The 17,444-nt window shown below is 41.3% G+C and overlaps 1 protein-coding gene across 1 annotated transcript; it reads right to left on the reverse strand.

Annotated features, from left to right (window-relative positions):
• Positions 1 to 1,831: 1,831 nt before the first annotated feature.
• iqck (IQ motif containing K) lies at positions 1,832 to 16,416 on the reverse strand. The gene is made up of 10 exons (XM_053338694.1): positions 16,365 to 16,416; positions 16,156 to 16,283; positions 15,910 to 16,060; positions 15,682 to 15,779; positions 14,709 to 14,761; positions 14,527 to 14,604; positions 14,234 to 14,318; positions 7,530 to 7,641; positions 3,295 to 3,533; positions 1,832 to 1,959 (listed from the first exon to the last, which is right to left on the reverse strand). Exons 1-9 carry the CDS (start codon positions 16,414 to 16,416, stop codon positions 3,334 to 3,336), a joined length of 957 nt encoding a protein of 318 aa, XP_053194669.1. The 3' UTR covers positions 1,832 to 1,959; positions 3,295 to 3,333.
• Between the last annotated feature and the right edge of the window lie 1,028 nt (positions 16,417 to 17,444).

Below are 17,444 nucleotides of genomic sequence, written 5' to 3' on the forward strand. Positions count from 1 at the left end.
ATTTTTTTTCAAACAAGGTAAAGGCTAATTTTCAAGACATGAAGCAATGATAATATTCTGTAGGTGCTACCAAACTTTGCATTATGCGATGGAAAGCCAAAGTATGGCTACATGAAGGGGCTACTATCATCAGTGGATGGGCTGTAACCACAGAGGAGGTTACATGTGGCCTATAAAATTGTCTGTGCAGCTGTTTCTATCACCACGAGGACAGGTAGGCTAAATGTGAACCTTGCATAAGCTACATGTTTTGCTGGCTAGGTTACAAAAATCAATGGAACATTTCTTTTAATAGCCTACACACACGAGGACTAACCCCAGTAAACAGGATTCCTCGGAATACCAATCCAAACCATTTCCCTTTTCCCAAGAAACAAAACAGGAAAATGGGAAAAGCAATTTGGAAATAAACATTTAGAACATATTTAAATATATTTAGAAAATATGGGTACAGTTTCCTATTTTAAAAAACAATGTGAGTGCACACACACAAAGTTTATTGCAATCAATAAACACAAAGCGCCATCAATTCAAAGCACAGCGACTTCTGATGTTGTGGCATTGAGCATGACCGCCAGTACTGTAACACCCAACACGTTTTGGCCCACCAAATTCATCTGTTGTCTAAATAAAGTTAGCGCAACATGATATCTACCAACAGCTTTGCTAAAATACTTCAAAAGATTGAACAATGAAGATGCAAAGTGTGTGGCCTATGAACGAGTGATCAAATATGCCGGAGGTTCAGCAATATTTAACCCACTGTATTGGCCTGGATGCACATTGCACAATGTTTGAAATGCTACAAAGTACAATAAAAAATGTTCTGGTAATTTTGAGTGATCATTGACTTTATTACTATATCAAAGTTCAAAGAGTTTTAATGTCATTTTTCAAAACGATGACTTTACAGAACTCTTACTGCACATGTAACAAATGCTGATAGACAAGCAATTATAAACATTCATTAGGAGAGAGTTTGGAGTCTTGTAACTAATATTGCTTGGGTATTACAGAAGGCTCCAGCAGCATCTGAACACTAACAGAATATGGTTTCCATCTCAGCTTAACACAATGACTTTGACAACACCAAATTACTTGCGTTAATGAATTTTTTTTCTAAAATGAAGAATTGCCAAATAGCTTATCACGTCCATGAGGGTGTTCTCAGCAGACAGATCATAGTTAATGAGTTTGGCATGACATCTACACTGATCTGATAAATATCATCTATTGACTCCAAATTACAGAAATCTGTTGTAGCAATGGAGAACTTTAATCTCTGTCATCTTCACTATGTTTTTCCTTCAATAATGAAGGTCATATAGGGCATCCTATGTGTTTTAGAGGTTTGTAGAACACTTGGCATGCTGCATACATCCAAGAACAAGTACCAGAGCTGAAAATGGCTAGTTGTGCATGCCCATAAATGGTTTCGGACTTTGTTTCGTAGTTTGTTGATGTAATGTCCAGATCCACTGGAAGATGCAACTTCAGAATCAGAACAGTGTGAACTCCTTGGGAGGGGGGCCTCAATGTGACAGGAGGTAAAACAGCCTGTTTAAGACAGAGGCTGAGGTGAGGGGCTGTGTAAAAGAAATGTGCATGATATGTCCCCTATAAAGTTATTGTATTTCTTATTTTATTCTACCTCGTATGTTAAGACAAGGCTAAAATGTTTCAGTTTTACTGTCTCAACACCAGGATCTCAATCTGTAAACACAGTTGTATTTTACACTTCCACTTTCAGCCTGGAATTACAGCGCAGAGCCAGTTGTTATCTGTCTTTGCTCTGACAGCCTGGTGCCCACTCCCTCCTGCTGCCGTGTGATCCAGTTTCAGTTGGGCCCAGTGCTGCCAGACTCCATGGAGCTGGCTGCACTATCAGATGTCCCAAGAATGAAATGGGCTGCTTTATCACCTCACCCAGAGGCAGCTGTCTCCCAGGCATCCGCATACCTGCAAAAGAAGATACATGACTCTCCTTATGCCTCACTGTGAGATGCTGTGCATCAGTGACTGGGGTGGTCATGAAAGCTGTCCGTCACAAGACTGCCTTGCTGCTCTGCAGAGACACTGGAGAGGGAACCACAAGTAGCCACTCGGCTATGTTGGAGGCACAGTGGTGGAAATATGCCAGGAGTGCACTTTATTCACTCAGCTTAATCGACACACAGTCAGGAGAAAACACTTTTGACCTGCAGTCCTTTGAGTTGGCATGAAGAAGAGCAAACTACAGTTAGTTGAGCAGCAGGCAGCCTTTTTATCCTTAATATTTTTGCAAGTTAAATTTCATGAACTTTCTATCGTTGATTGTGACATTTAAGATGATTTTTGATCACTAACTGCCACAAAACAGACAGCTCAAAGTGCTGGACTCAGACATATATTGCGATGCAGTATGTCTCACTATTAGGAACAACAAGCAGAAACCATATTAGAAAAATAGAAATATTCTAACTGCTGTGAATATCTAAATATAAATTCCCACACAACAGATTATGTGTCTCTTTTTTCATCTGTGACAATTATCATCTCCATCTCCATTTCCATTAAATACATATACTATTGTTAAAATACTTATTGTTGAATATCGTATACAATATGTCCTTCTTGCCTTACTGGGGTTAACATGTGACTACAAACTCAAGGAAATATATAACAGGGTTATATCACTTGTAAAATCTAAGGAGGATATTGGATATTAAACATTCCTTTTTGCTGCTCTGTCAGATAGTTGTCAATCACCCACCAGTGACGTTTTTAAACACTATGTTTTATCCTCTGTTTCCCGGACAGAGTCATTTCCTTTCCTGATAAACAGGATAGACCGTGCTGCTCTGCACCCCAAGTCACCTTTCTGGCGTCAAATCCTGGCTTGAATGGAAACACTACATCCTCTTCTGTGGAGTGATATGTATTGCTCAGGAGAAAGGAAATGACAAGCAAAGGAAATACGATTTGGTTATCTTCCAGTGAGTCATCAGCTGGAGGTGCTAAGAGGTAACAGTCTGTTACAAGCACACAAGAGGTTTTACTCCCGACAATATAATATGTGAAACGTACTATATGGTGAAGGGAAGTGATCCATCAAAAAGGCAGTGAAAGCAATCAACTAATTAGACACGGATATTAGACCATAAATCCATGTTCAATTGGTTACAGGGGTTTTTAATGGCTTGTTTGACTGAGCACTTCGGTCAGTTTGACATCAACATAACAGAGTTTAATAGCCTTGAAACACCAAAAGAAGTCTGTACACATAGCTGATGACTTACAGTAAGTTAATAGTACCGGCAGATTAGGTCAGGTTGTGAGTCCCCAGGAAATGAATCAGTGATGGTGCAGAGGCTGGAGATCAGTCTGTGCAGCAGTGTGGAGGCTGGGGGTCAGCCACTCACCGCCCTCAGGGGTCATCTGGTTCGTGGGAGTGTGGACCACAGTGCTCTGTGGGGTAGGAGAAACCACTTGGATGGACACATCCAAGTTGCCCGACAGAGGGCTTTCTGGAAGATCTGTGATGGCCGAGCCAACTGGAGACAAAGAAGAGCTGCATCCTTAATACGAATAGGTTTCATTGTTTCTCTGACAGGCTGTAAGAAGAGAATTATGTCATTTTGCACCACAAAAATTAAAATGCTCACAGAATAATCAGCTGAATCCTTAAATGTTCTGCTAAAGCTTTTTTTTTTGGTCTAGACTATTTTGCAAAACTTTTTAAGTACAAATGGATAATTATCCTTTTAGATAAAAAATCCTCTTAGAAATACATTTTTGCAACCCTCTGTTTTATTTGCAAAACTACAAAGACATATGTAAATTACATGTAATTACACCACAAGCTTTATGTATTGATAATTGCATGTTAAAGGATAGATTAACAACTTTTCAAAATAACAGTCAACACTGAAATAGATATTTCTTGCTGTATTCATTCCTCAAGCTCATACTGATCATTAAAGGTTCCTCTCCAAATGTGCTTACAATGTAAGTGATGGACAACATCCACAGTCCTCGTTTTAGGTTTATCAGAAGATAATGTGAGGCATTTTCCACAGTTACAGTCTTTTAAGTAAAGGCCTGGGCTGAAAAACTGGGAACATGTTAAATATATCATGATTCAGCCAGTTACTAACACTTGCTCTCCGTGCCAGCTGTAAGGCTTTTGTGGTGGCCTTTTGTTATCTGCTTGTGAAAAGGCAACGGCTTTGACATGGATGGAGGTGATACTATGTTGAATAGACAGCTACTGTACATTCAGCTATTTACACCATTCGCCCATTTACACTGTGACAAAAGCCATAAACCGGATTGTAACCGGTGGCAGCGACAGATGTTTGAATTGACTGACGCACTAATGACTGTAACTGTGGTGGTCAGTCAAGTGTTAAAAAGTGCTTGTTATAGTTATATATGACATATATACTGTATATAACGTGCCCTCTATAAATATAATGTGGAGTTCTTTATAATAAATGAAGAAGAAACTTTGGCCAGACATGGGACTAATAACTGTAATGACGTACATGTTTATGTAACTGCTTAATCTCATGATACTATTGACAACATGAATTGCTATTCTTATATGAGTAGACATTACTATTAATACCATCAAGGGGAAACGTATTTTCAAAGTTGGCTGACTACTCTTTGCCCGATAGTAAACATCTAACATTCTAGGCTAGAGTCAAGGACAGTCGTGGTGATTCATGAGCTGTTGAGAGCTGCACCTGTCCAATGAGACATGACCTTTTGACCTTGAAGTATCAGTGTGTGTCTGCTCTCTGGTTCACTTTGCTCTGCCTTATTTTTTTTCCTCTCCATCTCTGACTAATTCTGATTTCATACTGTGAAATGTGAAATGGCAGTAGAGCTATCGCATGCTGGTCTCCTTGGGTCAAATGAGATGAGTGCAGCTGTTGCTGGATCAACTTAAAGAGCGTGTATACAGTAGGGAGGGGGCTTCCCTGAATAATTTCTTCCTCTATATAACACACCCTCTCTATGCCTCTCTGTCCCTAACGTGGGTCATTTATCTCAGCGCCAGAGAGCAGCGCTCGCTTCATTACATCCAAAACAACAACAGGCAAAACCAACTGCAACTTCAGCAGCACTCTCTTCCACTCCATGCCTCCCTCCGTCCCTCCCTCCATCCCTCCCTCCCTGCCCCTATATCACACATTTCTGATTCTCTCCCATTCTCATCCATTTCAGATTCAGTTGAAGAGGTCATAAAATGGCCTCCAATGAGGATACAAGTCTGGGCAGACACTCTTGTATACTCTCAAACACTCTTACACACACACACACACACACACACACACACACACACACACACACACACACACACACACACACACAGACACACACACACACACACACACACACACACACACACACAGACACACACACACACATATATACAGACATACAACACACGTCCCCAGGCCCCCTGCTAGAATGTCAGGTCAGCAGTCGTGGTGCAGTAGAGGTAGCAGCAGTTAGCAGCAGCAGCACAGTGAGGCTGTGGCACCCCAGTGGAAGAATGTTCGTCGGCCTGCGTCGGCTGCAGCGAGTGCCTTTGTTGTGTGGAATGTGTCAGCGTGGAAACAACCTGCGTTTATGACACGGTGGTTCATTGTCTGTGTGTGACAAGAAATGACCAGTTTTGGTGTGGAAGTTGGAGAGGGTGCGTGTTTGTCATCTTCTACATGCACTTTCATTTAAAGTGGCTACAATCAATATTGTCATATTAACAGCGGATTACATGACTTCTTGAATTTGAAAGGGGTCATATGTAGTGCCACAGAGAATAATCACCCATCTCTGCAGTTCCCTTCAGCTCTACAGAGTTTTATAGCATCATTCAGCTCGTTGATTTGGGCTTTATGGTTGACTACTTTACTGTTTCAGTCTGTTCCACTCTCACCGTCTTGTTATTGGGCAGAACTGGCAGCTATTTTCACCCAAAAAAAAGCCCTTAAAATCTTTGGTGCAATGTCTGCCTGGCACCAATTGACAGACAGAGTTAGAGTTAAGCTGGTTTACATAGTGGAGCATTTAACTTCTACAGAGATGGATATTACCCCTTGGGCTTAAGGTAAAGCACAAGTAAAAGCCAAAATGAGAATGAATACTGGGCTTGAATAAGCATGACTCTAAAATGAATGCTATGTTGATCTGTATTTGCTGGATGTGTCAACAGGAAACAATTGGCTAAGTTTTTATATTGACTTAAAAAGTTATTTTGTTATGTTCACAACTTGTTTCCTCTGCCCCTAGGTGACCCAAAAAAATCAGCTATTGCAGGTATAAGCACAGTGTATCCTCTAATTGTTTTATATGGTCGCAAGAATCTGTACATTTCAACCATTTATCCATCACTTTTAGCTCTCTATTTTTACTTTTCTGTCCACTTGCTGACTAGCTTTCATCCACTTAATTGCACACAACTGGAACACGTGTTGGTAAGGTGACGTAGGAGGGTGGGAAACAAAACAAAAAGGTGAACAAAAGGTGTGTCCTGTTGTAGTTGGATGGCTACTGGCAACTGGGACAATAAATGAACAACAAAATCACAAAATGTTTTTTTGGATGTCCTACAAAAAATGTTAATGTGTTTTTTAAATTATCACATCACAGGTTTTTTTCACATTAGCTGTCCTGAACCACAATTATCCCAATGTACCCTTTGGCAGCTGGTGTGAGTGTGTGTGTATATGTGTGTGTGTCCAAGGACAAAGTTTTGTCACTCTCCTTGAGCTCTAATTCTACGTCAGTCACAGTGGACATGAGCCTGCATTCTCAGCTGCTCTCCTCTGTCCTTCGCGTGTGCACACAGTATACACACATACACACATTTCATCATTTTATACCTCTCTGTCTCCATCTCACCCCCTCCCTCTGCCCCCTCATCTCTTTCTCCACATGCATCCCCAGCCCCCATCCTCTGCCCTATCTCTCTCAAACACAAATACACCCTGAGCCCTACAGACATTTTTTTCTCTCCTTCACTCGTCATCTACTCTCTCTCTCTCTCTCTCTATCTCTCTCTCTCTCTCTCTCTCTCTTTCACTGCCTGTTTTCTTTCTCCATCATTGTCACTGCCCTCATTCTCTCTCTCTCTGTGTCACTACGGTCCTCATCTCTCTGCTTCAACTTCAAACCTCTGTTTGGGATGAATACTGTATCCCTGCAGTTTTCGTGTGTGTGCCTGTGACTGTATATCAGTGTATATAGTGCTGTATGGGTTGATATATATGCATTCTAGCTTCTGTGTGTGTGTGCGTGTGTGTGTGTGTGTGTGTCTGTGTCTGTGTGTGTGTCTGTGTCTGTGTGTGTATGTGTTGGCTTCCTGCCTATCAGCAGCTGTTGTCGGCCACAGGAGAAAATTCAAGATCAATGGTATTGTATTGCCAGCAACCCTCGGGCCTGGCATTCAGTGATACCATGTCTGTGTGTGTAAGTGCCTGTGTGTGTGTGTGTGTGTGTGTGTGTGTGTGTGTGTGTGTGTGTGTGTGGGTTCTCACCTCTGCTTTCTTGCCGGGCCCAAAACTGCTTGACAGTTTTGGCAATGTCATGGTTCTCTCTCAGTTTTTTCTGCCACTGGCGCAGCTCCTGCACATCTGAGCGTACCCTGATCTACAGAACACACACAAATACACACAAACACACACACACACACACACACACACACACACACACACACACACACATACAGCACACGTGTGCAGGCAGCACGTGTATAAATACAAATGAGAAAACATCATCAATAACTTAATTATGTTGGAGGCTAATCAATAAGCCACAAGCATTGTCTATAAAAGTCCTATTTAGAGCACTCGCAATGTATGCTTCAATAACTGTGTGTTTTTATGTGTCTGTGTTCATATGAGTTTGAATGCTCTCATTTGGGTGTATTCACACTCTTGACAACAGAATGAATAAATCAGTCAAATCCTTCTGTTGACCAATGCGGCCTAATTGTCAGTGAGCTGTCTTTGATTCTCCTCTCTGTCCAGTCTGTAGTTAACATGAGTTATGCTTTCGTTCTTGGGGGACACTTCTTGTTGTTGCTGTGTGCTCATGTGTGGGATGCAGGCTTTCCTGAGAGATTGCTAAATAGGCTGGCGGTTGTAGGTAAACAGAAAAATGTCCCTGAACAGTGTATTCTCATTTCCCTTCTTCATCTCTTCCTCCTACTACGACTACTACTAGGCCTTCCTCTCCTTCCTTTTCGTCCCTCCTTTGTCTCTGGTCATCTCTTGTCTTTCCTCTCCTCTCCTTCAGTGCTCAGTCTCCCCTGCCAACAACACCTTATTATCTCCATACTCTCCAGCACATCAATGCTTCATCTCTCTACATCCATAAATCTCGTCTTTATTCTGTATTCTCTCTTGCCTCTAGTTTCTCCAATCCTGTTTTCCTACCTCTCCAAAAGTGGGTCTGTTATATAACATGCAGCCTGGCAAATGGGTTGAGGAATGGGTTGTGAGCTCTGATAGTTAATTCACCGGGTGTCACAGTGCTGCAACAGCCCCTCTGCTGATGGGAGCAAACCATAGAAATGGAAATGAGGGTCAGGAAGGGTGGCAGGGGAGGGGGTGGTCGGAGTCTGTCGGGTTTGCTCATTGCTTTGTGCCTGTGTGGCCATGTCTACTCAATGTCACTTTCCATTTTTGTCCTCCACAAATCTTACACCTCAAGTTCTGCTTCTGTTACTATCAGTTACTCCTGCATGAGGGAAATATTTGATGGGCTTAGGACCCCCCCGTGACACTTCTTTATAATGTGTCACACACACACACTACATACCAACATACAAAGACAAAAACAAAAACTGTTTTTCTCAGTTCTTGGAAAGCTGACTTTTTGAATATACAAGCTTTCTACAGGATGCTGACAGTTCATGTGTGAAAGTGAGGAGACAAAAAGCTGAGCTGAGTGTGTGCGTGACTGTTTTGAAGCCTGTCTGTGTGCATCAGCACTGCTGATTAGTGGGGGTAAGGTATTGTTTTGACTTTGCGCATGAAGCCAGGGCTCTGTGTGTGTGTATGTGTGTTTGTGTGTCTGTATACATGCTCTCTATAAGTTTTAATACATTTAAACTTGATGTATGAAACAAAATTATGTTTTTCTTGTCATCTACTTTTCCTAATTTGAATCATTCTGATAATACAGTATCTTTTTGGTATAATCTCAATGTCACTGCACACGTGCCAGAGTCTGTTTCACTGTGCACGTGAGTCACTCTACTCATGCTGTGTGCATGCATGAAGGCTGGTATTAGAGCAATTAGAATAACTAGCTGGCAGTGAAAGGGTGCATGCATGCACATGGAAAAAAATCTCACACACTCCACAGTAGCACCAAAAAAAGAATCTCAATCCTATTAAGCTCTACTAGCATTTCCCCTCAAAGTTGGCAGCAGCACAAGCACATATCCACAAAATGCATACAAGCACAACGTGACACAAACTGCGCACAGTCTGCCCTGCTTACCCTCTCGCTCACACACACACACACACACACACACACACACACACACACACCAACACACACAAACTCACTCACACACACACACACACACACACACACACACACACACACACACACACACACACACACTTCAATCCCAATGCACAGCCTTAAGCCGCCTTCCTTCTTGTACAAAGCTGCCTGTGAGACTGAACTCTTCTCCTCGTCTCACACTCTGCAGCAGCACAATGGCTTCTGTTTGGAAGAACTGGCCACAACCGCGCTGACAGCCTGCACAGGACCCATCCACCGCAGCTTCCTCTATACCCCTCACACACACACACACACACACACACACACACAAACACATTTTGTTGCGCAACACTTTCATCAAAGTTTAACCAGCCAAGCAACCTGTAAATTGAATCGTGGCTCTGTAGACTCAGGTACAGTAAGTGGTTACACTGTGACTCCATTGTCCTTTGCAAGAACACTTAGAAGTACATAAGATCTAAAATACTTTGAGTATTGCAGAGGAAAGTGGATATCCCAGGACTACATGTGTAGGCCTTTCCATCCATCAGTCCAACTCATTCTTCCATTCAGGATGCCCATACAGTCCCTTTACAGAAGGGGGAAGTGAGGTTGAAGCAGAGCCATTGGCTACTGGAGGTCCTCAGTGCCTGTGACTAATTTTCTGCATGAGTGTCACTGCATGGCTCTTCACCGACTAAACACTGGACCTTCATTCAAACCATTCATCTATTGCGGCCCTCAGATCATTCAGTTGGAATCACAGACCTACTTCTGCTGTTCACTATACAGCTCTCTCTCTTTATCTCTCTTTATTGCTCTCTCTCTCTCTCTCTCTCTCTCTCTCTCTCTCTGTGTGATTCTTTTGACCAGCTCTAGTTTATGTCAAGTGGAATACCAATCACTGTGCCCCACTTTGTGACAAAAACTGGGACTACTAATGCAAGAACTTCCTCAGACACGTAAGGAACATAAGACAGCTACTATTCCATTTTGTCAAAGACATTAAATAGTTACTCTAAGAAAAAGAACATCTACTTCAGTCAAGAAAATGTAAGAAAACTGAAAAATGCATTTTATTATTTCTCACACTCAAAGAAGAAGTTTTATTTTGTCTGACCAACAGTCCAAAACCCCAAAATAATCAATTTACTACAATAAATGACAAAGAAAGCATGACATCATCACATTTAAGTAGCTGAAACCAAAATACTTTTTGGGATATTTGCTTAAAAAATGACGAAAACAATTATTTGGTTATCAAAATAGTTGCTCATTAATCTTTTGCCGACAGATTAATTGATAATCACTTCTGCAATAAAATGACGTAAGAAAAAAAACAGATCATAGTCACTCGTATCTCATCTGATCTGAGTTGGAGTGGGGGTAGTCGAACGTGATTTACTATGTCGGGTTAGGTTAGACAAGGCAGTGCTACTCAGCACAGTGCTGGGTTATAGTTAGGGCAAGGCCAACCACAACATGTGAGTATGCTTCATAAATCTACATCTGCAAATGGAGACACTGGAAATGATTATGATAAAAGCTTCTCTACCTCACCACAACCATCCAGGATATTGACAGCCTACAGTAATTGTAATGCCTATTTATTACACAGCAGCCACATTACTCCCACTCAGCTGACTAGACCTGAGAGAGTCTGAGAAGTCTTAGTGATTAGTGGTATGTGTTTGTGTGTGTGTGTGTGTGTGTGTGTGTGTGTGTGTGTGTGTGTGTGTGTGTGTGCATGTACATATGTGTGCATTACAGTAGCAGATATGGATGAATGGATTAGAGTTGGGCTAAGGCGCACAGCGTAAAGAAGATTATGTAATATGTTTAGCCCTAGCAACGCTTTATAGTTCTACGTGAGTGAAACAAGAGACAATCACATTGTCTGGGTCATAGATGTGTGTGTGTGTGTGTGAGAGACTGTGCCTCTGTGTGTTCTGTATCTCCGCTGCTGCTCTTCCTCAGTCTTCAATATGTTTTGATGGGGATTAATAATAGAGGGATAACATTCCAATCGACAAAAATACCCTCTTTCCCTGCTTCCAGGCCCTCAGTCTGTCTGTCTTTATCACACACACACACACACACACACACACACACACACACACACACACACACACACACACACACACACACACACACACACACACACACACACACACCCTCTGCAGTCAGCGCTGCGTCAGGCGGGTTATATAACAGAAAAGAGAGTGTAAGAGTGAGGGGGAAAGAGAGGCTATGGGGGAGTTATAAGGTTGAAGAGAACATATTATTTTGATAAAAGGATGTACAATTTGGATAAAACGTATATAAAAATGATCATCTTGGCATCATCACTCAATTCAAAAGTCACATAAGAATCATCACGGAATCAAATGTTTTTTGCACTTTTCCACAGCAAAATCCCATAATCCTATTAGTCTCATAAACCCCTAAAAACATGTTTATTTTCAAATCTCTCAGTCAGATTTTAGTAATGTATATCTTGTTCACTTAGATATGTAATCTGTGAAGCACAGTATGTTATGACAATAGGAGAGTGCTATTTGCAAAACACAGAAGTACACACAGGAACTAATGATGTTTTACAGTGCATCAGTGCTTTCCGGATGACTGTTTGTACCGATGTCCTCATCTCTGCTCTACTGCCCACTGCTGCTGTAACTGCTGTTTTTTAAGTCAAGGTAACAGCAGCCACGACACAGTACAGAACGCCTGCTCAGTGCCTACCCAAAATATCTCCGCCCTATATGTCTTTAATAAGTTATGATCCTCTGTCTCTTCAAGAGGCCAACCCTCAAACTCAGACCCTGATTGTGCAGTGCTCACGGCCTCCACGAGCTTCTCAGAGGCTTCATCCTTCATCTCTTGGCCTATTCTTACCCTTTACAGATGTATTTCCCTCCATCTTGCCCAATTCCTAATCCAAGGCCACTCTGCAGAATCAGCTTGACTCGCCTCGTTTCTCCCTTTTGTCACCCATCCATCCAAAAATGTTCCAAACATAGCCCTGAGCTTCATCCTTATATCCTTCCATTCCCACTTTGCTGTCTCTTTTTTCTCTTTCTGTATGTGTGTCTCTTCCTCTAAATCCCTTTGGGTGGCAGGCTGCAGTGTTATAAGTGGCCCAACTGAACCTCTCTTATTTCAGTGTAAACACAGTGAGGAGTGACAGGCAGCTGACTCACTGCTGCCACCTGATGTGAGCACAGGCTAATCAGATTTTATGTTGCAACAGAAAGAAATAGGAGGTGTTGCCCCCTGCTGTTGCAATAGTAGACCAAATCTGGAATAAACAAAAGTAACTCCTCTAAATTAGTCATCACTTATGACCCACTATATATGTGTGGCGGTGTATCTATCTACAGAGACCCTGCACTCCGCCTGTATTTTTAAATTTTTTTTTGCTGTGTTTGGGACGTTTCAGGGTGTCAGTGGGTGTGTGGCCTCCAGCCAATACCAGCGCACAGGGTGTGAGGTCGTGACTTGTAGCATAGCGACCAGGTTACGTCACTGTCTCGTTCTCTTTCTGCTCTGCAGGGTGATACACACGCAGAGCAGAGAGGCCACAGAGGACAGGACAAAAATTATGTTTTATTTATCTGATTCACAGCTCTGTTTCTCACCACTGCTCTCTCTCTCTCTCTCTCTCTCTCCCTTGCTTGCTTGTTGAGTCAGGGAGGAGAGGCCAACTTTGAATACAGTGTTTTAACAAATGACAAATCCTGCATAATATACATATAATAACAACTTTTCATGCACAACCCTTACATTCATCTACATGCCCACATGAATGCATGTGCAAACATAGATTTTCAGATCATTGAAACAGAAGGTAATTGTACATGACAGAACAGCTGGCATCCTTTCCTCTCAATGGTTTGTGCATCGAGACTGAAACTGAATCCTCCCTCAAGCGGCGAAGGACAAGAAACAAAAAAAACAACATGAGAGCCTCGGGAGTGACAAACAAAAACATAACCTCTGCTTACATCCTTACACCACAGGAGGTTTATCTTTGAGTGAAGCAGAATGGGAGTGTGTGATTGTGGGGAAATTGCTGCTGTTCGCCTCTGGTATTGCCTATTTATATCACAACACCCACACAGGATGGAATTAAGCTAGGCATCACTGATGACATAATCAAACTGCTGAATAAAATGAAATGAAATTGCAGTCCCTGTGGATGGGTGGATGGTGGGGGCTTTTCAGCAGGATGGGATTATACAACAAGATCGCACTGTGGGCCAATGTACTCACAGGAGGGTGCGTATTGTATCCTAATGGACACACACACACACACACACACACAGGCTGAATGTGCAGGGTTCCGTCACGCTCTTTACTTCAAAATCCTAATTTTTTCCACACTGTTGCTTCTGAAATCAATTTGAAAAGTTTGGTAAGTGGCCAGCCGGACTAGCCCTGTCAGTATCACTATATACAGTATAGCTGAAGTTGTGATGAGTACATAGCTAGAGCATAATACGAATCCAGAGTATTTCCTCCTGTATTTTGTTATGACAATCTTCTAAAACTTTATGCTTATTTTCCAAACTTCTCACTTTTTTTTTTTTTACACGTGTCTCAGCTACCTGTCATTTCTTCCAACAATCTGCATTACCAGTCCTCGCCACATTCTAGTGCTTTGATAAACAATTGGACACACGGCTTGTACACAGCATTTTGTCTTTAGTTTAGTCCAGTATACCTTGTATCCCCTCCAGAAAGCCTGGATGAGCAGAGCAGCCTGATCCTCACTCAGCAGCAGAAACAGAGGGATGGGAGGCCTAGAACTGAGGATAGCGAGAGAGGTAGAAAGTACATTTTTGTTTTTGTATATTTTTGTTCCTTTAAATTCATATTTATTTAATGCTTCAGACACTGAACTTGAACCTAGTCACTATGAAACTCATGAATGCCAAAGTCGTGTGTGTGTGTGTGTGTGTGTGTGTGTGTGTGTGTGTGTGTGTGTGACAGGTGGCAGCTTGAGGAAATACTTACTGCATGCTGAGCCAGTCCTTTACAAAGTGGATTTCATGGAAGTTCACCGGGCTCTGTCCTTGCCTGCAAGGGTTATGGCTGAGGAGAGAGAGATACGCATGACACACATACAGCTAAAATATGACATTTAAGAGTATTCATGATATGAGGTGAGCATTAAAGAGTGAAAATGGAGCTCGTACTTGTAGAGCCACTCAGTTAGGAAGTCACATGGATTAAATAATGTTGTTTTCCGCTGAAAAAAAAAAGCAATCAATGTGATGCAAATTGCAGCGGTTGAAAAAAGTACTCCGATTATAAAAGTAGCATGGTCACAATGTGAAAACACTCCATTATATGTGAAGTCCTGCATTCAAAGTAACATCACAAAAGTTACAGTAAGCTTTATTATTGTAGATTAAGCAGTAAACTGTAAATAGCATTTGTACTGTCTACTGAAGTGAATTTAAATGACTTCATATACTAAAGGGTAATTGAATCATTGAATCTGTAACAATTCATGTTATTTTATACCCTGATCATACGTTTTGTAGGTCAAATCCTAATCTACAAAGTATATAGTGATTACAGCAATGAAATAAATGAGACTAAAAACAAAATGGAAACAGAAGTACCGAAAAACTTACAGAAAATACAGATTTTTACTATAGTGAAGTACAACCAAATGCATGAATTACTTTGGATTAACTTAAAACTTAAATAAAACTTGAAATATGGGTCACTAGGACTGGGTATCGGTAGTATAAATTATACCAAGCAGTATCAAAAAATCTCCTGTCAAACGATGCCTTCAATCAATCCTTTTTACACCCAGAGATACTATTTGTTTGCCTTGCTCACAGTCATCCACACAAGCGTTATTGGCCCACTGCCCCAGCAGCTACAAGTTGCATTGTATAAAAATAAAAAATAAAAAAAATCATCAAATCAAATCATCAAAAATCTAAACATTTAGATGTGGAGGAGTGGTGGCATTTTATGGAATTTAATGTTTCTATTCACATGATGGGTATCCAAGGAAGTACTCAATTGGTATTGGTATCACTGAGAGTACTTAGATTGGTACTGGTATCGTAATTTTTTAAACGATACCCAGCCCTATGGGTCACCTCTCGTTTGTTTATTAGTTACATATTTATCAGAAGAAATTCTGACCTGGAAACAGCCCTGCTTTTGGGCTTCTTTCAGTAAAGCCTCCAATCCAGGCAACAACACTGGGAACACTCTCTGCTCCACAAACCGTGTGACAGGACCTGACACACACACACACACACACACACACACACACACACACACACACACACACACACACAATATTTACGGACGAGAATGGCAGAGACATTTGTTCACAGATTTATCCTGCAAACAGTCCATTTATCTTACGTTGAAGGAGTTGTGGAGGCGATGTAGTGTCAGCTGCTGATGAGTGTTTCCGGCTTGAAGGTGGAGGTTTTCCTAACACAGAATAGCCAGCCAGAGCAGGGTGGCACAGAAGAGGGTCAAAGTCTGTCAGGGGATCATCATCCACAAACACCTGATGAAATTGGTGATTGCCAAAATTACTTCAGAGAATGCTGGAGTGACATGCACCAGACTAATGTGGCAGATAGGGATAGTTGTACAGCTGACCTTGGCTGTGGTGAGTCCATAGAAGACAGGGGAGTGTGTACTGGCGCTGTACTGGGAAAGCTGAGTGCTCGCTGAACTGGTATCCGTCCACACAGCACTGGGAGGACTGGGCTGCTCAGCTTCATACTCTTCAAAACACATTAAACAAAAACATAGCTTTAATAATACATTTTTCAAACGCCTTGGGAAACCGAAAATTTCCATCTTACCATCACACACTTGTTGCCAAAGGGATTTTTTGGCACCGATTATCTTCGCCATTATTCTGCCTGTTTTCTTCTGTGGTTGCTAGGGACTCCCAGGTTGCCAGGAAGTAAGCATATGACTTCCGGTATCAACACAGCACAGCACAAGCCCGATAAAAGGGCACTGGAAGATAATTAGGTGCAAAACTGGTCTTTATAAATAGAGGATTAGCCAGAAACTTGTCCCCTAAGTAGCTTATCCTCTTTTGTTTATTAGCCGAGTGTTACGCTTCATATCATAGTTGCATATTTGAGCTGTTATAGCGTTAAGCACAAAACAAATTCATCTTTAATTACCTCATCTACATCCGTGCTGACAACAGGCGAGAAAATCGTTGTTTTTTTCCATTTCATTTCAGTTTCCATGTTCAAAATAAATTGGAGCATTTTCATTTTAATGCCACAGTTCCCACATTAGCCGCTAGAGGGAAGCAATACACTTGATTTTGTATGTCTGGTCTAACCCTTCAAGATTTGGAGGCGAATGTGACAGACTAAAGGATTCACGGCCTGTCGATTATAGCGCAAACAAAAACAGACAAATACATCATGTTACTGTTTCTGTGTGGAAATTGTGTTCTACAATCACCACACAATAAACTCTTGGGTTTTGTGTCTTGTCTTCAGCCTTTCTATTTTTCCCCCTTGTCTGAAAGGGTGGGGACACATAATTTTCTTAGTCTAAATCTACTTCCTTTGCCCTGATTAACTCTACTGTAAATGGTGTCTGTATGGTGCTGTAAATTTGTATATTTTAATTTAATATATTTTGATAAGTGACATTTTAAACAGTTCAAATTCATGTGTAAACTAGGGGAAGGTCTAAATTGATGTGTTGTTATGGTGATTTCCACAATTTCAAATGGATGGGTATGGTAACCACCATAATACAACATGAAAATGTTTTTTATGTTTTCAGGAGTAGATTAAGAATTAATATAATGCTCCTACAAAAGTGTTTGGTATCTTGTATTTTTGTTTTCATTAAAATGTAATTACATTTCTTATGTGCCAAAATGGATTCCTTCAGGAAAAAAAAAAACA

Source organism: Scomber japonicus, chromosome 18, assembly GCF_027409825.1.
Source record: "Scomber japonicus isolate fScoJap1 chromosome 18, fScoJap1.pri, whole genome shotgun sequence".
Taxonomy (NCBI): domain Eukaryota; kingdom Metazoa; phylum Chordata; class Actinopteri; order Scombriformes; family Scombridae; genus Scomber; species Scomber japonicus.